This window comes from Sebastes fasciatus, chromosome 21 (assembly GCF_043250625.1).
Source record: "Sebastes fasciatus isolate fSebFas1 chromosome 21, fSebFas1.pri, whole genome shotgun sequence".
NCBI lineage: Eukaryota > Metazoa > Chordata > Actinopteri > Perciformes > Sebastidae > Sebastes > Sebastes fasciatus.
This window is the reverse complement of record NC_133815.1, coordinates 25556685-25578569: the sequence shown is the minus strand read 5'-3', so window position 1 is coordinate 25578569 and position 21885 is coordinate 25556685. Positions and strand designations below refer to the sequence as shown.

Here is a 21885-nt window from a genome sequence, read left to right as displayed (position 1 = left end):
GGCCACTTTAACGACCAAAAGAAAGAAAGTAAACCAGTAAAAGCAGACACAGAGGTCTGAAACTAGGAATATAATGCATGCACGTAATGTGACAAACTGCAAGGATGATAAATATCATTTAGTATTGTCTTCTAATGTGGTATGCCCCAAAACTCACTAGAACTAAACTAGGAGTAGAAGGGTCACTGAACTGTTAGCTGTGCTAATTTGACTCGTATAAAAGAAAAATGACGATTGTCGTTAGTTGTTATGGTGACGACAGAACCCCCGTCAGTGGGGCTGTAATGTGTGTGGTCACAGCTCGACGGGAAGAGAACGAACGCTAGGTAGCTTGTCACCAGGCGGAGGGACCGTATAGACCAGGGGTCAGCAACCTGCGGCTCTTTAGCTTCTCTCCAGTGGCTCCCTGTTTTTTTTATTTATCATTGTTGTAGGACTAAAGGTACGACGGAGTATTAGGGCCACATTAAGGAAAAATAAATAAATCTGAAATTTCTAGATCAAAGTCATAATATTAAAAAGTAGTTATTTTACGTATTATTTTCTTTTTTTTCTCGGAAAGTTATGACTTTCTTCTCGTAATATTACGACATTTTTCTCGTAAAGTTATCACTTTATTCTCAAAATATTATGACAATTTTCTCGTAAATTTATGATTTTATTCTCGTAAAGTTATGAATTTATCTTGTAAAGTTACGACTTTTTTCTCGTAAAGTTATGACTTTATTCTCGTAATATTCTGACTTTATTCTGTAAATCTCAGATGTTTTTTCCCTCAATGTGGCCCTAATACTCACTGCATTAGACTTATATACTATATACTTAGACTATAAACTGTGTTACCTTCATCACAATGCTCAAATGTTTTGCGGCTCCAGACAGATTTTTTCTTTTTTTTTCTTCTAAAATGGCTCTTTTGATAGTAAAGGTTGCTGACCCCTGGTATAAACCTGATCAGTGCAGCACCAAAGCCTGGCGGAACCAGCCAAACAGCTAACCAGCCAGCTATCTTGCTAATTCCTGCTTTTGGCGACATTTGTTATTTAACCCGTGAAAGCGACGGTCAGCGCCGGCTAACAATGAGAAGCTGCTGCAGCACCTGCATGATGTGCACACTGAGCTTTGCTAGTAAGAAAAAAAGAGGAGTAAGAATACATTCAATAACAAATCTGTTAGAATCCAGGCTTAATAAATCTGAGTAGTTTGCCAGTCCATCAGACCTCAGAGTCAGCTTTTCACACGTGAACGCTCATTTTCACACACATGTGCAGTGAGATGCTGCTGTGTAGCCCGGCTGTCATAAAGGAGAGCAGCTTTGCTACACTGGCAGGCTGAGGTGGACCAAACACAGGACATATACATCAAAATCAGCCCCGATCAGCCCCGATACGGATATATAGGTCCAGCTCAGGACATCTCACATTTAGGCTGACTGTAGGTAGGAACATTATGAGGCAATGCACACAAACAAATAACTTTAACCATTTATTTAAAGCGTACAAATTCACTACTGTGCTCTGATTGTTGTGGTTTACTCCATTTGATTATGTCTTAGTCACCAAACTCTGCCGTAAATAGAGTCTAAAGCGAGTCCTTCTCCATGTAGACCCATTTAAAGGAAGCACCTCCACTTCACTGTGACTGTAATTCATCTCTTATCTCCTTCTCAGTCAGTCCCGTAATCCTCCGTTGTTTTTATCAGTCTTTCATTGAGAGGCTTCTTTGTTTTTCTCTTATCTGTTGGTTTCACAGCCTCTCAGTTAAAGACAGAAACCGTCTCAGCAGTATTGTTAAAATCTCTTCTGAGATTATTGGTGTGAAACAGAGAGATCTGAATTCCCTTTTGTAACCAGCAGATCCTCCGTAAGGCTGGATGGATTTTAGCATCTTCAAGTGAACTTTCTCTGTTGCCGTCAGGACGTCATTACGGTTCACCGGTTTGTAAAACTAACCGCTATTCTAGATCGTCTCTGCAAACAGATTATTGAATGATCCCATCACAGATCCTTTCATCCCTTATTAGACTGATCCTTCTATTGATCTTATTCAGTCTGTTTATTTATTAGTTAGTTTAATTTACATCAGTAATCGTTTTAAGTCCTGTTTTATATAATTAGCTTACATATATTGCTGTTGTGTGTCACTGTGTTTTATTTATGTTTTTATGTCCAAGCTGCTCCAAACCAACTGCCCCAAGAGGGATTAATAAAGTTGTTTGAATTGAGTCTGTAATAAACGGTCCATGAAAACACTTTTGTGACAGGGTCAAGAATGTCTTGTGCATGCTGCATGTTTTATGGGGATTTGGTTTGTTTGTATTCTATTTTGCATGTTTTATCCCTGCATGTTTGTTACCTGAGATGTTGTGTTGTAGGTTCACCTACCTTTTAAGAGTTTGGGTTGTTTTTAATACGTGGATTAAAGTGTGTTTTTATTTGAGATGTCATGAACTGAGCTATGACCCATGGACAGCCACACCTCCAATCAGGGACACTGATCACAGGAGGAGCGACAGGTGTGGCGAAGCGACACAGACGGAGAGGCAGTTTCACCCAGACCTGGGTCGGCAGTTGGTCTCCTGCCGCCCAAGAAAATCCTAAATACCCTGTGGTACATTTGAGTGGCGGACACACTGAGACAGGGCAGGAAAGCTCGTAGCTGGAGTTGCCTAGCAGTGGGGAACGCACTACTGGTCCTGGTGTCTATGTCGTTCCACAGATTCGGACGGGGCTGTCGAGAAGGCCGAGACGGGTAGACGGCATGGTAGGAGTACGGGAGAAAACCAAGACACGGACACGGGAGGAGCCGCTGGATTGGACTAGACCGCTGAACTTGACTGGACTAATTGACTGGACTTTTTATAGGGTTCTGACCTTGCTGCTAGCAGCATTTTTATTCCTTTTATCCTTTAAATTAAGCATTTATTTAGTAGCATCCATGCTATTTAAATTGTAGTAAATCTGGTTTTAATTTGACTTTAGACTTCTGTCTGGTTTTTAACTCTGCTCCCCTGGTTTGAAAAGAACCTGAATCTTTCAGAGTCCTAGGCTCTAAGTTATTTCCCAGGTGGCGTTGTCGGCCTCTAGTAAAATCCACTTCATAGTTAAATTGAACCGGTATCTTAAGTAGCGGCCTTGCCATTGGATGTTGCGCCTGGGCCACACTTTTCAAAGCCTCTAAGTATGGTAAAGTAACTGAATGTTAGTCAGTGGCTCACTGCCTCTCAGAGATGTGTGATTCAGTTCTCTCTCCGCTAGATGGTGACAGAATACTATAGCTGTTCTAAATGTTCTCAGCTGAGTGCTGGAGGCTCAGAGCCTGTGGGGAGTCTGCTGATCCAAGACATGTGGAAGCGGGTACACGGACGTATTACAGACATTTCTGAGGACCAGTCTGACTTCAGACCGAGGCTGTACGTACTGGCTGATCCTCTACAACCTCCACTGTAGAGCACTATGAGCTGCATCATGGTCCCATCCTCTCAGGACTGGTTTACTGGAATTGGTAGAGTACTGATAGGTGGGACACATATATTATGATATATTGTATATCTAAGTTTGGATGACGGGGATTGACCCTGCTTGTGTTACTTACTCAGAATGTTTTACCTGGAAAATCTGGTATTCTAATATTTTTTATCTGTGGGCACCTTTTGGCGTATTTTATTTTATTCATTTCTTTTTTTTTAAAATATGATTTATTTATTTTAATAAATTGTATTTGCTTTGTCTCCTGTAAAGAGTTACGTGATGTTTGTTATTCATGTTTATCTGTATTGTGTTAAATAAAATGTGAAAGCTTTAATAAAATATATATATATATATATATATATATATATAATAAAAAAACTAACTGTATAGTAAATAACTGCAAAAATACAGAAATAATGCTGATGTCATGGTCATGGCTTGATGACCTGGTGGACTTGGTGCTACGTAGTGTTACGCTAGTTCAGGATGACAATCACTAAATGATGAAGGTGTCTGTCTGTACGGAACATATCTCACCTCTCCTGCCAGGGCGGTGTACAGTTTCCTTCGCTCCTTCCTACTGAATGGTTTTGGAGGCATGTCGACTTCCTCTCCTTATCGGCATGAACTGCAGAGAGAGAACACAGACATGTTAGAACAGACAGAAAACTCACTGAAAACCCATCAAACCAGCTGCTCTTACCTGTATCCTACAGTGAATACCAATAACGTCGTGCATACAGCATGATGTATTAGTATCTTAGTCCTGACTTAAAGTTTCCAGGTGGAACTCTGCATTGTGTGCATCAATCTACATACCGTGTATTCTGCGTGCCAAGTGACATCACTTGAGGACATTTATGTCTCCCTGGGGAGACACTAAAGTACTAAATAAAATCAGAGTTCATCTTTAGGACCAGAATCTACTTGGTTAAGGTTGGGGAGAGATGGTCATGGTTGAAAGAGATTAACATCGTCTGTTGGTAGAAAACGATGTGTGGCATAGTTCGTTGATCCATCCGTGCACACTGGTCATCCCTACAAAGTTTTGTGGTCTCTGTAAAAAACATCACACCACTTCCACCTTTGCTTCTGACGGACTAGAGTCATAATTGACATGACCACTAGAGGTCCTTGTCAGGTTAACAGAAATATAGGTTGTTTTACACGTGTGAACAAACAGATGCTTTCATTTCTCATGTGAGGACAGTATTTTTTTTTTATCTGGCACTTTTAAAATCTCTGCGCTAAATGAAGGAATAACATTCTAGATCTGAAGTCATTCAATGTTTGATATATTTTACATAATAAACATTATATACACAGTAAATTACAGTGTTGGAATTACACCGTAGCTTCTAGGGGAGTCTTGTTTTTGGGGGCAGGGAGGGTACTGTATACACAGTACTATACTGTACTTTGTTATTGTCATCTATTAGTGGTTGTATGCATAAAAACACACAATTCAAATGATTATTTTAATATTTGCTTTGATTAAAAAAAAAATGTAAGTTGTTATGAAGTTAAACAGGTCATAATTCTCTCTCTAATATCTATTTTATATTACTGTGAAAACATCTCCTAACAACTGGATTTATTCAAGTTTCTCACCAAAATCTTAATTTTACGGGATTACATTTGAACACATCATGATGACGTTGTAATTTACCTTCAACCAGCAGTCATTTTACTGAGCAGAACGTCTCATAATAATAACTCAATGGCACCTCCGTTAACGTTAGTAGCTCCATTATTTATCCAGTCAGGACTGTGCTGCGAATGGCTGCTAACAGCTAACTTTATGAACACTCATCCTGCTGATTTCAGCACAGGTTTGTTGTTCACAGTGTAACATTATCAGGGAGAAATAGGATGCGTCGCATCAGGTTTAGTAGCACCATGCTTTTGAGCACTTTTTTTTCCCTCCGCCGTGTCTCCGGTCCAAAACAAACTGACACATGACATAGCGTGCGTATGCGTCATTGTGCAGCGTAACTGTGGGAAAGCATCAATAAGAGCAATCGATGGTCATGGAGGCATGAGATGCCTATTCCCATCACTAGTGTTTTCCCTGCCTGCCAAAGTGGCGGATGTCCTGATGATTTCACCCGCCACTGCCAACAATTTACCTGCATTTGGCGGATGGCAGGTGCTAATTTCAGACACTGGTTGTAACAGTCTTGTGATGGATGTTTACAACAGACAGTTTAGGTAATAATGTTACCGTTAACCTTTGTTTCCTTGTCCATGCAAGTCGGACTAACCTGGAGGTTTGTTTGGTAGAAAATATAGACAAAAGTGTGAAAATACCACCAAGGCTGTAATAAAGCAGAATTCATCATTTACAGGTAGAGATAGCAGGAAACAAACTATTGTGTCATGACATCCACATTTAATACCATGCAGGACCCTGTAAAGACTCTTTATGGTCTGCAGCTAATCTGAGATGAGGTCAGACATCAGAAAGACCTGTGGATAGGATACCCCCCCTGCACACACACACACACACACACACAAGCACAGCGTGCACACCCAGCTTGACCTCTAATGACCTTTATCAAGCTGAGCAGCAGTCTGCCAGCCTTCATTAACACAGCACCAACCACAGCAGATCACCGAGAGCAAGCCGACCCGTGTCAATCTGTTGTTCTGGTCCAACACTGTTGCAGGTTTTTAACATCTATCGTAGCCCATGTGGGCAAACCCGACTGCTACAAGACTGTGTGTGTTTGTGAAGCCATCTCTGAGGTGAAACCTGCAGACAGCAGCATTATATATTATTATATAAACCTACACATTCAACAGCAGCATTATATATTATTATATAAACCTACACATTCACAACATCAGCATTATATATTATTATATAGACCTACACATTTGCTGCGGCTGTATGTGTTTTCTGTGCTGCTGTCCCTTTTCCCTCTCCAGTAGCTCTGCCCAGGTGTGCTGCACTCCTCAACGAGGTGCCCAGGTGTGCTGCATTTGCTCAACGAGGTTGGGAAGGAAGTGCTTTAAAGCTCCTGTGCCAGCTGCAGCAGCAGAAGGGAGAGGCTTCTGGTGTGGGGATTGCTGGTTCTGCTGTCTCTCAGTTTATGACTTTATATATTGTCTTTTTCATATTTTTTGTTAATAAATCCTATGGATTTGAGAGATTTAAAGGTGTCTTCTGTGATTTGGTCAGTGTTAGAGTGTTGTTCGCCCCAATAGGGCTGCCCAAGGGTTGGGTGTAACAAATGGGGGCTCGTCCGGGATTAGAATATACATGAGGTGAAGTAAATGTCAATTTTTGTCTGTATTTTGTGGTCTTTGAGTGTAGAGTTTAGATCATTTGTGGTTATTGCTGCTTGTTTAGTTGTGCTTTTGACTGGAAAACTGTTTGACCAGCTTTGAATTTTGGTTTAGAGCACCCTGACTAGATAGTCACCAGGCAGGTTTAAAGAGCCTGCCACTTTGTTATTTTGCGTTTCTTATTTTTGGTGGTAATCCTGAGTGGGGGTACGTTTCAGTGTATTACAGTTGGCTACATCTTTGGTCTTCGGTGAAGCACTGAGTTCAGTGTTTAAAGTTGCCTCGAACTTGGCAAGCCACTGAAGACTAGCTAGGTTAATTAGCCATCTCTGTAGGCGGGTTGGGGTGTCTCTCTACAGTTTCCCCAGTTTGCACTTTGCACAGCTATTTGTTTGTGACTCTACTTTTAAGCCATTTTATTTTGTGTAGCTGTAATAAATACCTGCGGGCAGTAACTTGTGGTTTGTGACCTTTTGGTTTGTGGTAACTGCACTCCACATTTGTTGGGTCACTTGTGAGTTGCTGCTTAGGTGTAAGTTGGCAACATTTGTGTGTAGTGGTTGACTACAGTGTCACCTTTTTGTGTTGAGGTTGTTGCAGTCCACTTTTTGGTGTGGTCACTTGTGTGTTACTGCTGTTGTGTTGTGACCTGTTTGTGATGTGCTCACTCCACAGATCATTGGATCTTAGAGTGGTGGGTGTGAGTACGCCCAGTTCATCAGGTCAGTTCGTGTTGCTGGTTTCTTACATCCATCACAGTAACTTGTGTATGTGGTTGGACGACCACATGGTGTCCATTTCGTGTTGTGGTAGAGGCAGTTCACTTTTGTTGGATCCTGATCCGTTTGGTTTGTGGCTGTTGCACTCCACTTTTGTGTTGGTCACCTGTGTTGCTGTTTTTGTGTTGTAAACGCAGTAACTTTGTTTGGTATTGTGGTTTTGTTTTCACCTCATGGTGGTAGCCATTTTGTACCTTGTGGGACGGGCACCCACTGATTTGGCTACTTGTGTTTGCTGCTCATTCTTAAACTCTATGGCAGCACCTTAGCTGGCCCTTTCGTGTGTGATAAAATCTTGTTTGTTCCACATTTGACCCAAATTGACACCTTTTTGTCAGCAGTAGTCCCAATCTGTTGTGTGACTTAATTGCACATCATTTGCTTCATATTGACACTTGAAGAGGTTTCTTGTGTGTAGTGCTGGCCGCTAACATTATGTTCCAGACTGTGCACTTTGGATTAATCTGTGTATTTAGGTGTGTTTTACATTTAAAATACAGCCTTAAGTAACATTCGTTTTACTGATTTTCAGTCCAAAGTACACTTCATTTCAATAAATAAATAGTATGGTGGTAATTTGTCACGGTGAACTCTTTGTGTTATATTTGTGCCGTGCTAAACTTAAAATGCTTCTGTACTTGCGAGTGTGATTGAGTGGCAATGTGACAAACTATTTATTCATTGTTTTAAGGGTGGGGGTGTTACGGCTGTATGTGTTTTCTGTGCTGCTGTCCCATTTCCCTCTCAGTAGCTCTGCCCAGGTGTGCTGCATTTGCTCAACGAGGTTGGGAAGGAGGTGCTTAAATTGCTAGCAGCAAAAGGGAGAGGCTTCTGGTGTGGGGATTGCTGGTTCTGCTGCCTCTCAGTTTATGACTTATTATATTGTCTTTTTCATATTTTCTTGTTAATAGTTTAGTTTAGTTTATTAAATTGTGGACAATCCCAATTAATTGACTGTAGCAATAACAGTAAAAAGGGCAGCTTTAGCCAACATGACTAATATCCAGCTGTAGTCCCCGGCCCGATGACAATAGGCACCCTAAAAAGAACAATACATTACAGCACATTGATTAAAAGGAAAGAGCTAAGACAGAGAAGAAACAAGATAGATCAATAAAGATAAAGGAGAACAGTAAAACATCAGTACAATCATGCAGAGACGGCACATATAACCGAAACATACAATAAAACATCAGTACAATCACATTCAGGGATGCAGACAGACAGCACGTATAGACAGGCAGCATCCATGATCATGACGCAAATAACACACAGCCATATGTTAGTGTATACAGGTGTAATTGTCGGCAAACCATGTTTTTAACTTGGATGTAAAAGTGGAGTATGTATGTATATCTTTAATATGGGTGGGAAGTGAGTTCGAATTTTTTAGTGCTCTAACAGAGAATGATAACTGACCAAATGTGCTTTTCCTGAATGGGACCGATAAGTCACCACGTGTGGTGCTTCTAGTGATCTGACCAGTATTATTGCGTTGGTTTATGAATGAATTAAGTGGAGGATGAGCTAAATTATGCAGGATTTTAAAGACCAGACAGATGTTCCTGTATTTTATTACATCTTCCCAGCTCCGAAGTTTGTGTTTGCGTAGGATGGTACAATGATGTGAGCTGTTCGGTTTCTGGTCCAATACTTTAAGGGTTTGCTTGTACAGGGTTTCCAGTGGCTTCAGTGTTGAGCCATTGGTTTGTCCCCAGCTTGTGAGGCAGTATGTTAGATGCGACATGATCATGGCATTCACATATAATTTGGCGGCATTAAAAGTCATTGTGTTTCTTATATATTTAAAATTCGCTAAACTAAACTTAACTCTTTGACTTACTTTTTTTATGTGTGTTTTAAAGGTTAGATTGGAGTCGATAATGATTCCCAGATATTTGACCTCTGACACAATATCAATATTATCACCTGAGATTGTTATATTCGGCACGACGTTACATTGCCGTTTAGCAAAGAACATTCCTACAGTTTTTTTTGGATTAAGTTGGAGGCAGGAGCAGTTTAGCCATTTAGAGATCTGCTCTAACGCTGAAGTGAGTTTAGCAGCTGCCAACTGCTTTGTCCTGGCATGCACATATATCACACAGTGTCATCCGCATATAGCTGGGTTACCACATCGGGACAGACAGATGGCAGGTCATTGATATATAAAGAAAACAGTAGTGGACCGAGTATTGACCCTTGTGGTACTCCAGTGTACAACTCAAGAGCTGGACAAAGTTGGTTGTTAACAATAACATGTTGACATCTACCAGTCAGGTAAGATTCAAACCAGCTAAGTGCTAATGGGGAGAAGTTGAAAGTGGACAGTTTGGTCAGAAGGACCTTATGGTTGACTGTGTCGAAGGCTTTGCGCAGGTCTAAGAACACTGCACCAACAATACCTCCTTTGTCGACCATTGCTCGGACCTTTTCTAAGAAAAGGCAGTTGGCTGTTTCAGTGGAGTAGTTGGCCCTAAAGCCAAACTGCATGGGATGAAGATTAAATTGACTAGTATTCAAGAAAGAGACAAGCTGCTCTGATATCCACTTTTCAGCAACCTTGGATACTACAGGTAAAATGCTAATTGGGCGGTAGTTAGTGATGTTCTGGGGGTCATCTGATTTAAAAATAGGAGATACGATTGCAGTCTTCCAGGCACTTGGAAATGCTCCCTGCAATATTGATAAATTTATGATTTGTGAAATAGGACAAGCTAGATGGTCTTTCAGAGATTTGAGTATTGCTGAATTCATCCTGTATATATCCTTGGCCGTTGATGTTTTAAGAGAATTAATTATTGCCTTAGTTTTTAGTTCAGAGATGGGTTGAATACAAAAAGAGGTCTTACTATTATCAGTTTTAATAATGTTTTCTGTTACCAAAGGAAAAGTTTGTGCAATCTCAGCCACAGTCAATAAAAAATGTATTAAAGGCTGAGGCAATTTGTGCTGGATCTTGTATTAGCTTGTCATTTATTTTCAGCTCTAACTGTGGTTGATTCCCATTAAGTTCTTAATTTGTTCCCAAATCAGTTTAGTGTTACCTTTAGCCTCATTAATAATTGTTATAAAAAAGTTGGCTTTGGCATTTCTAATGGCTTTCGTAACTTTGTTGCGTAACGAAGTGAACCTATGCCTATCAATAATTGATTTAGTTTTCAGTGAGAGATCTTTCTTTCATCAAGTTAAATATATCATTATTGAGCCAGGGAAGTGTGTTTTTATTTGTTCCCCTGTTTTTGACTTTTCTGGTGAACTCCTTGACTAAATTGCCTAACTTGGTTGCAAACAATCTACAGTCTGCTTCAACATTGTTCCTAGTTAGTATATCTACCCAATTGGTCTGTTGCACTGCTCTTTCAAAATTTACAAATTCTCTCTTCGGGATTCTAAGTAGTTCCATAGGTTTGTGAGAATGATGGAAACGCTTCTTCGTGAGTTTTCTGGACATTAATATTAAATTATGGTCAGATAGACCAGTAATGAAATTAAATGTTTTAACAACTCTCCCGGGCTTATTGCTGAATATTAAGTCTATCTGTGTCTGGGAAGACGTAGTTATTCTGGTTGGTCCTTCTGTGATTTGCATAAAATCTAAACTATCCATTATCTGTTTAAGGGCTTTCCTATTTGTCTTGTCAAACCAGTTACAATTGAGATCCCCAAATAGTATTACTTCTTTTCTGAAATCACATGCTTGAAGCAGTTTTTTAAATGTGGTGTAGAAATCATTATTAGAAGAAGGTGGACGATATACAACAATGAGCATGAAGGACATTTCAGGAGAGAGCATTACATTCAGTCCAAGACATTCTAAGTCATGATTAAAAGGCCAGCATATTTGTTGACATTTAAAATGATCTCTGATATAAATCATGACCCCACCCCCTCTGCCATTAGATCGATCTTGTCTAAAGATTTTGTAGCCTGGCACATGCAATGCAGCTGATGGAGAGTTGCTGTGTAACCATGTCTCTGACAGGCATAAAAAATCTAAATTAGAGTTGTAAAGAAGATGATGGACTTGATCAGCTTTAGGGGTGAGGCTACGAATGTTAATATGTCCTCCAAAAACACCCTTGGGTTTATGTTGCTGATCCCAGATCACTAGAGATTGATTAACAGTTCTGAAGAAGTTTAGTTTGCGGTGTTTTTTTAAAACAGGGTTAATACTGGTTTTGTGCGCATGGAGGTTTTTCCTACTGACACGATGACTTTGAACACAACACCCGACCTCCGGGTCTGCTGGACAGCAGGAGTCAGTCAGGTTAGAGACGTGTTGCGGGAAAGCAGACACTTTTCCCATGGCTACCGCGGCTTCCCCTTCGCCTTGCGCGCCCACAGGTGGTCGATCCCAGTCTCCAACACTCCTGTCGCCCACGCCAACAGCCCCCAGCACCCCAGGTCTCCGCTCCCCTGCTCCGACAGATCCACCTCCCAGCCGGCGCACCTCCACCAGCCCGTCCTCAGTCCCCGGACAACAGACGTGAGGCAGCAAATTAGGTTGGTGTATGAATTCAATCACCGTGCTTTCACTGTGATAACTACGTACCTGAGAGACAGGAATACTGCGTTTCTCGTCTTTGCTGAGGGTATTTCCAGTGTTCGGGCCTGGGCACTGGTGTATATCTCCAGATAGCAGCAGGTAAAGTGTGATGATGATGAGATTGTTATTTTGCTGTTTGCTGCGGACTACACTATTGCGCTTGTGTTGGTGTTGGCTGGCAGTGAAAACAAATGCTTGCATCAAAGTACATTTGCCGTAGCCAAAATGCTTAATAGTGTCTTGATGCACAGTGAGGTTACAAGGAGCTTCCTTTGCATTTAAAAAAGGACCTATGTCTAAGAAGTTTAAAATAAATCCAAATGTTAAAAGCGCTAGGAGAGCTCCTGTCGCACCTGACCTGCCGGCTGCCGCCATCTTTTTTCATCTCCTATGGATTTGACAGTTTTAAAGGTGTCTTCTGTGTTTGGTTTGGGTCAGTGTTAGATTGTTGTTCGCCCCAATACGGCTGCCCAAGGGTGGAGTGTAACAACGTTCAACAGCAGCATTATATAATATTATATAAACCTACACATTCAACAGCAGCATTATATATTATTATATAGACCTACACATTCAACAGCAGCTCACTCTCTCACTCACTCATCTTCAACCTCTTATCCAGGGTCCGGTCTCAGGGCCAACAGCTCCAGCAGGGGACCCCAAACTTCCCTTTCCCGGGCCACATTAACCAGCTCTGACTGGGGGATCCCGAGGCGTTCCCAGGCCAGTGTGGAGATATAATCTCTCCACCTAGTCCTGGGTCTTCCCCGTGGCCTCCTCCCAGCTGGTCGTGCCTGGAACACCTCCCTAGGGAGGCGCCCGGGGGGGGGCATCCTTACTAGATACCCGAACCACCTCAGCTGGCTCCTTTCAACGCAAAGGAGCAGCGTCTCTACTCTGAGTCCCTCACGGATAACTGAGCTTCTCACCCTATCTCTAAGGGAGATGCCAGCCACCCTCCTGAGGAAACTCATTTCGGCCGCTTGTACCCGCGATCTAGTTCTTTGGGTCATGACCCAGCCCTCATGACTTTAGGTGAGAGTAGGAACGAAGACTGACTGGTAGATCGATATTTTACTCTATTTTGTTTAATCCACATTTTATTGCTTATCATTATTATCCCTTTTATTTGATTAAAATGTCATTATTTTAATACAACCTGCTTATTTCGTGTAGTTTCATAATTTGTATCTATTTGTATTGTTGTTTTTATTTCCTAGTATTTTATTTATCTTTTATTATCTTACATACCCATCTCTTATTGCTTCTTATTCAATGAACTTTTATATTGGTTGTTTTGGTGCATTAGTGTCTAAATCCATTTTTAACACTCTCTATATTTTTGTCAATCATCTGTCCAGCACTTTGAATTGCATTTGACTTGTTTGAAAGGTGCTATATAAATAAAGTTTGATTGAATGAATTGTTGTAATTTTGAGCAATCTCTGGCACAAGAATTTACTTCAGTATTAATAAAGTTCTATCTTATCTTATCTTATCAAATTGGGTGACTTGTGATTGACAAATAAAAAAACAGATGCAAAGCAGCAGAGGCTGACATATCCAGACTTTTAGTCCCTGGTATCAGGACATCCAGAGACACAGAGGACATTATACAACAGTAGGCTACTGTTCATGGACAAGGAAACACACCTTTTTAAATCCATATAGATAATAATCCAACTGTAACCATAGGAGCAGCATCCACTCTATCTAATTGAACACGTCTACTGTACTCTGTAGAGGAGGTGTTGGGTTCGCTCCTCCTGCTGGGTAACCAGAGATCAACCCCTCAGATAAACTTGGAGGAACTAAACTAACTGAGCTCAGGCTCATCAATAAGGTGTCAGTGTGTCCTCACTGGGAGGCAGACAGTGGTTCACTACAGCGGCTGCTCTTGCTGCTGGTGAGCCGGACCAGGCTGCAGACCGGCGGCTACACGGGGGGGTGGAGGCTCCTACCTGGGACAGCTCCGGGAGTTCGTCCAGGAGTTCGTCCAGGAGTTCGTCCAGGAGTTCGTCCAGCCTCTCTGGAGTCTCAGCCGGCTGAAGAGCAGCAACACAAGGCTCCGGGTCACGGCTTCAGCTGCTAAACTGTCCTGTAACTGCAGCTCATCCGGTCATACCGGCTCCGGTAGCTTCCGGCTTATCTCTTCACACTTCTCCGCAGCATCATCCTCTCCGGTGTTGCTGTAATTACCGGATCCTCGGTGGTGCGTTCACGGGGGCTTCGCTGCTAAGGCGCATGCGCGGCTCAGGTCAGTCTGTGGCGGGCTGAGGTGAATGCTGCCTTCACAGTACTGAGTAAAGTCAGGTAAAACTGAGACGTCACCAAACAGAACAAATTCATCCGTGTTAGGCACACTGGTTACACATTACAAGCACAGTAACATAGAAAAGATGTTAAAATATAAGAGGTGATGAATATATACACACAGTGTTTTACCCATCTTGACATAAAAACAAATAATTACTAAATAATGTGATTTAATCAAATTCATGAAGCATTTTAAAGGTCCAAACACCACTTATATTCATGTGTGTGGTCAACTGTGGTCTCAATGTTGAGATGAAATGAGCTAATTCAATTATGTGACATTTTTTCTAATGGAATTGTTTCATTTACTATGACGGCGTATTAGGCCCACATTGAGGGGGGGACGGGGGGAATCTGAGATTTCGAGAATAAAGTCATAACTTTACGATAAAAAAAAAGTCATTCCCTCCTCCTCTAAAGAGTCAGTTTCTCCATCAGGTCCGTGTGGTTCTTTCTTCAGAATTAACTCAGTTTCTTGCTCAATCTTTTCCAGGTCCTGGTACTGATGATAATGTGGTGCTGATGAGCCAAAAGATGAAGTATTTGGTTATTAGTGAAACTTAAATTAAAGTATAACTTCACAAGATGCTCGACATTCCTCATTTTCACACAATTCACCTCTAAAATAACACGTAACATTACTACTTTATAAGATTATGACTTTATTCTCATAATACTTCAACTTTTTTTCTAGTAAACGTCTGACCTTATTCTCATATTACCACTTTTTTCTCGTAATATTATGACTTTATTCTCATAATGTCAGATTAAATTTTTTTCCTCAATGTGGCCCTAATACTCCGTCGTAATTTACATATTACTTTACACCACATTCAAATTATTTATTTGTTTACAAATCATTTATATGATTTTATTATCTAAATGCACCTGTCCCACACTTCGGAGTCCTTCCTGCGACACTGAACAAATACCACAGTAAAAGTTTTATTCAAAGCCAAACAAATCTAGTTTCCATGGAAACAGAAGTTAGCAGGTGAGCACATGGAGGACAGGTTGGGCCGCCCACATAGGTGACCCGACTAAATCAAGAAAAACAAGGTGAAGATCACCTTTTCTTCTCAAGTATTTATTGTTTAAAATATATCTTAATATTACTGCTAAGTCAAAGCTAACGTAGCAGACCTCGCTAGCTGCCATTTATCTGCAATATTAGCAAAAATGTCAATTCCGCAACATGTGGAAGGAAATGCTTTAATGTTTATGTAACTAACATTATTTGTTCATATCAGACAGTATTTACTGCTTTAGTGTATCTGACCTAAAGGACTTATATAAGCAACAGGATGTCTTTTGACTTAGAGTTTTCAGATGTCGGAGCTTAGAGTGTACCATGAAGGCAGCATTGCCCCTATCTGTGTCTGTTCCAGCAGCAGTAACAAGAGTCCTATTCTCACACACACACACACACACACACACACACACACACACACTGACTTAGTGTGCATGTGGTGTCCGTTTACCAGGCCAGCAGCCAGGATGGAGCAGTGGGATGAAACCTTGGCAAGCAGTTGGTGTCAGAGCTGAGATGTTAAAGCTCACGCTGGACCACTGCAGGCTCCGTGATGACAGCTCCTCTCATCACAACAACACACACTGAAATGTTGACAGCTAAAACTCTTCATACCATCATATGTCTTATATTGACTGTACTGTAGCTGGTTTGATGTTAATATACAGTTAATAGATCACCTTCACTGTCTGTTGTTGCTGTGAAACGCGTGTGCACATGTAAAAAATAGACAAGACCTCTATTCTCTAGAAGAGACGCAGCTGAAGACGTGCGTCTCACGCGGGCAGTGTGGCTGCTCTAACCTGTTAACACGGACGCCGAAATAAAAAACAACAGTTAACGCAGCCGCCACGCTCTCTTGACGTTCCTGTTGTGTCCAGGGCTTTAGATGCCGTTGAAATTGTTTGATTCTAAAGCTTTTCAACCTAAATACTTCCGACCAGTAGCCCACCAGTGTATGGAAAACATGTCACAAACATAATTTACAAAACAAGTCCTGTTTGTTGGACCCATCCAACTCCCCCTCACTCCCACCAGCAGCAGTCTTACTTACTTTTTATTCTGACACTAGCTCTGAGCGTAGCACATTCATGCAGATGTGTTTACGCTGCAGTCAGTACAGACTACATGGCGTACACATGCACGCATCATACGCCTTTTCATGCGACTGGGCTGACCTTATTAAATGGTCTGCTTTGCATGTCTTGGTATGGTATGTATAAACATATTTATCAGTATTTATTAACAATGTGGTATTAAAATGTTTACAATTATGTCTTATGTCTGACTGTGCTGCATGAATAACGTGTCTAATGTGTGATATTACCATTTTATCACTTTTAAACAATTTCTACTCATAAATTAAGATCTATGCTATAGGTGTAAACGGTCTTGAACTTTGAGCCAAGACGTAACCCTTTCACAGTGTGTTTTCACTTCATGAAAGTTAATTATAACATTTTGGTCGCCTGAAAATGTCTTATTCATCTCTCGGTTGTACTTAGCTCCACCCTCTCGTGTCTCTTCTGGTTGCAAAAAAACAAGATGGCTGATACCGACGTGCTGAGGCACCCTTTAGCATCTGTATCAGACGCACCGAGCTTTCAACTAACTCCAATATTAACCCACCCACGTCATTATGAAGCTTGACTTAATAAACTCCCAGAGGATAAGGGGTTTTGTTAACCTGGCAATCACGGCTGCCAATAGATGTATCACATCTAAGTGGAATCATGAGGATCCCCCTAATATTACTCAGTGGATTAATGAGGTCAATTCATGTGCTCCCTTGGAAAAAATAACCTACGCTATAAGAGGTAGGTAGCCCACAGCTTTTCTATAGGATATGGGATCCATGGATCACTCATATAGAATCTTATTAACCTTTCTAGGGTATTTACTTAATTAATAATTATTATTTTCTACGTGCTGCTTTCTTTTTTTTTCTATATATTTATTTAATTAAATAATTAATTAATTTAAGGTTTCCATTTTACCACCATGAACTACACTACTGTAGTACTTATTACTTTTAATCCTAACTAACTAATTAAATTAACGATAGCGATTGATCCTACAAACAGTGTGTGTGTTTGTGCTACGTTAGCAGCTGCTACCGTTGCCGGCGGCTCCGTGCCCGCTGTAGCCAACACACATAGGCTACGCCCTGTCAGCGCGGCGTAACTTCAGCGAGTGTCTGACCGACTGTGTCGTCGGTGGCGTTCTAGCTGTGAACGTAAGTGTAGCAGACAGTGTGTGTACAGTTTATTTGTCGGTGAATAAATGCTACGGGAGCCAACTTCCTGTATCTGTAACACTGGCTCAGACTCTCTTCAGGTGGACCAGCTTTTCCCCTTCAAGTAACGAATTTTTCTCAGCTTCTTAATTAATTATTAACATTTCTTTTAACCGTTTTAACCGATAGCGTTAATCGGTTAAAATGCTTAATGTCGGTTAACGGTTAAACGGTTAATTATTAACATCCCTAGTCCATGCACATCCAGCATTTTTGAACTACAACCGTACCGTCCTTACGGAAAGTACGCTATAACCGAGGCTTTAGATGTGGTATATGTTGTGCCATATAATCCACTTATAGTAGGAGCGAGTGGGAGGTTTGTGGTGCAGAAGTCTAGTTTTCTCTCAGAACACTTGAATTACAATATGCTGAAAGGTTATTATGGAATTTTTGCCCAATGATGCTAAAAATATTCTGCTTACTGCAGCTTTAAGGATTTAGTTACTGTCAGTTGATCATTCAGTGTTCATTCAACATGTGGCATGATGGTCAGTGTATCATTTGGTCATTCGATTTCACAAACGGATATTAAAAAACAAAAAATGAGTGGTTATTTGATTTTCATTTTAAAATACAAATAAAATCTATAAAATCTTGGCTTGAAGGTCTGGGTATCATCGGATAATCTGTTTTTCCTTTGGAATTCAGAAAGGAAAAAAAGTTTTTTTATTTTTTCGTTTCTGAATCAAAAAATGAAAAACGAACCCAAACCGGGCCGTTTGTTTGTTTTTGCGAATTCCTTTTCTCATTATTCGTTTTGAATTGAAGAACGGAAGTCACGTGGGTTTTTCGTTTTAAACCACAAACGAAAAATGGAATCACGTGGTGCTCTGTTTGTTTTTTGTTTCCAAACGAAAAACGAAAAAACCAAATTAAAAAAACGATCCGATTTAGTTTCTTCAAGTTTCTTTCTGTCATTTTCTCTTCTGAATCGAGGAGCGGAGAACGGCAGTCACGTGACCAGGAAGTGAAGGCAAACATGTCAAAATAAAAGCCAAGAAGATAGTGTAGTCATATTATAAAAGTGTAACATTATTTAAGCACATGATCGAGGTAACAGTAGAAGATAAATAGGCTAAATAAATACATACTGTACCTAAAAAAACCTAATTAATTATATATCCTAGACACCTACACTGTGCCAAAATCATGGAAATTCACAATAATTAGGCCTGTGCTAAAAAAGCCAGGCGCAAGTAAGCCAAATGATCTTCGGCCCATCGCAATAACCTCCATATTGTGTAAAACCATGGAATGAGTTCTTGCCAGCCACCTGACCAGCACAGTGGCTACTAAGCTAGATCTGCTCCAGTTCGCTTAAATAAGAGCGACAGAGTCCCAGACGACGCTGTGCTGACTGCTTAACACCGTCCACAAAACACCTTATGCATCCTAAAGGTTATGCCAGAGCTTTATTTGTGGATTTTAGCTCAGCTTTTAACTCAATGAAGACGCATATTCTCCTGAAAAGGCTCCTTGATCTCAACATCAACACAGGGTTAGTTGTGTGGATCAGAGGGTCTGTGTCAGGGAGAACATGTCAGACAGGCTGCCCACAAGGCTGTGTTCTTTCCTCTGTGCTATTCTCTCTTTTTACTAATGAATTTATGACCAATGAGAAACATTTTAGACTGTTTAAGTATGTGGATGACATGGCCTTAGTTGGCCTTTTACAGGAAACAGGCCCACTAGGTGAAGCTACACTACAGCCCTTCAGACACGGTGTCACACTAGCCAGCTAGAAATCAATGTGGCCGAGACGAAAGAATTAATCATGTGCTGCACAAAACAACATTTGATCACAGAGCTAGTTTCACTTGATGGCCAACATGTTGAAACTGTGGAACACTTTAAATACCTCGGTACAGTCTTGGACACCCAGGTGAGCTTCTCTGAAAATACAGAGTATATCTTCAAGAGATGCTCACAGCGACTTTATCTTCTAAGGAAACTTAGTGGCCTCGGTGTCAGCCGGCAGATTTTAGAATTAGTGTACAAAACTATTGTTGAGAGGATTTTAACCTTTAACCTTCCTGCCTGGTACGGTCACCTACACTGTAGATAGAAGAATAAACTGTCTAGGATTGTGTCAATGGTAGGCAAAATAGGTGGTAAACCCCAAAAGCCCTTGACTCAACTTTTTACAGAAAGGACGAGGAAGAAAGCGAGGAGTATCCTGGCAGATAGCTCCCATCCTCTCTGCAGCCAGTCGGGAGGCGCTATAGAGTCCCTCTGGCAACTATACATGTGTTTAAAAAGTCTTTCATCCCAAATGCCATCAATACTCTTAACTCAACACAGTGACTGAGCAGATCTGAGCCACAGACACTGACATGAACTGTTTTTAATGTGTAACATAACCTGTCTCTGTTTTTTACTAACTGCTGTCTGTTGTTTTCTGTGTTTTGTGAGCCGAAGAGAAAAATCCACCCTGGTGGACAATAAAGTTTGATTGTATTGTATTGATCAGTTCATATTGAGGGGCCGTCAGCTTTACAATTTAGTTTGGAGGGAGATTCGGTACCAGTGAAGTCAGTGCATTTTATGAGTGGGCCTTCTGTGACGTTACCCACCGTAGGGGTCAGAGGTCACCACTCCTCAATCCCCAAGGATTTTCTTTTCAGTCAAATTTTCAATTCTGATGCATTTATAGATGAAAAGTCAAGTCAATAATCATGGTCAATGATAGATAAGTATGGTTGATCAGCATGTTTGCCAACCTTCAGACATCATAGTCTAATATGACGATTAATCAGCCTGAGTTCACTAAAAAACTGAAATCACTAACTTTCTGTATTCTGTTTGGTAGTTTATGATGCTTTTCAATCATTTCTAGTCTGTTTGGTGGTTTATGATGCTTTTCAATCATTTCTAGTCTGTTTGGTGGTTTATGATGCTTTTCAATCATTTCTAGTCTGTTTGGTGGTTTATGATGCTTTTCAATCATTTCTAGCCTGTTTGGTAGTTTATGATGCTTTTCAATCATTTCTAGTCTGTTTGTTAGTATATGTAATTTAGTTAATTTGTTCGACATCATGATAAGGCTGATTTTTCAACCAGTGGTTATGACATTAATGCCAGCTAGACAGAATAAAGCTCCGTCTGTCATGACAGTAGAACTGTACTGAAAGCCTTTCCTTTACTCGGGTGACTCTTTACAGCCGTCTGAAGACAGCAGGTATCTGTTAAATCTACAGTATCTAGAGTGATGGAGTGGCCTTCATCACAATACAGTACAGTATTGTCATGACAGACAGAGCTTTATTCTGTCTAGCTGGCATTAATGTCATAATCGCTGGTTGAAAAATCAGCATTATCATGATATAGAACTACTCGGCTACAGCCTTCCTAATGGAGTGCAGGGGATCAGGTGGAAGTGTCAGGTGTGTTGAAAGGAGTAGCCACATAGTGCTTCTCACCTGCCGACATAAAGAAACAGCCCATAGTAAGGGTGTGAGAGAGAAAATTGTCAATTATGTGAGAGTTCTGTATAACATCTGTAGAGACCCTCCCTGTTGTATAACATCTGTAGAGACCCTCCCTGTAATTTATCACACACTTTTTGGATAAAAGACATTCATGTGTTAATGAAAATAACAAAACAAAAAAATATCTATGTATGTACTTATTTGTGTATTTATTTAGCCTATTTATCTTCTACTGTTACTTTGATCCTGTGCTTAAATAATGTTACACTTTTATAGAATGACCAAACTATCTTCTTGGCACTTATTTTGACATGTTTGCCTTCACTTCCTGGTCACGTGACTGCTGTTTTCCGCACTTCGATTGAAAAGAGAAAATGACAGAAAGAAACTTGAAGAAACTAAATCGGATCGTTTTTTTAATTTGTTTTTTTTCGTTTTTCGTTTGGAAACAAAAAACAAACAGAGCACCACGTGATTCCATTTTTCGTTTGTGGTTTAAAAAGAAAAAACGAAAAACCCACGTGACTTCCGTTCTTCAATTCAAAACGAATAATGAGAAAAGGAATTCGCAAAAACAAACAAACGGCCCGGTTTGGGTTCATTTTTCATTTTTTGATTCAGAAACGAAAAAATAAAAAAACTTTTTTTCCTTTCTGAATTCCAAAGGAAAAACGGATTATCCGATGATACCCAGACCCTTGAAATGCAAGACGTTTTTCTTTA

General features: G+C 40.6%; 1 protein-coding gene across 2 annotated transcripts in view; it reads right to left on the bottom strand.

Moving 5' to 3' along the window:
- Positions 1-14089, bottom strand: part of LOC141759733 (phospholipid phosphatase-related protein type 5-like) — a 139791-nt gene extending 125702 nt beyond the window's left edge. The window contains exons 1-2 of one of the 2 annotated variants that reach the window (XM_074622051.1): positions 14051-14089; positions 4008-4098 (exon numbers count right to left, since the gene is read on the bottom strand). In XM_074622051.1, coding sequence (XP_074478152.1) covers positions 4008-4070 — 63 coding nt within the window. In that variant the 5' untranslated portion in view covers positions 4071-4098; positions 14051-14089. Of the gene's footprint in view, positions 1-4007; positions 4099-14050 lie in introns of those variants that run through there. The other variant, XM_074622053.1, reaches the window with a different exon arrangement.
- Between the last annotated feature and the right edge of the window lie 7796 nt (positions 14090-21885).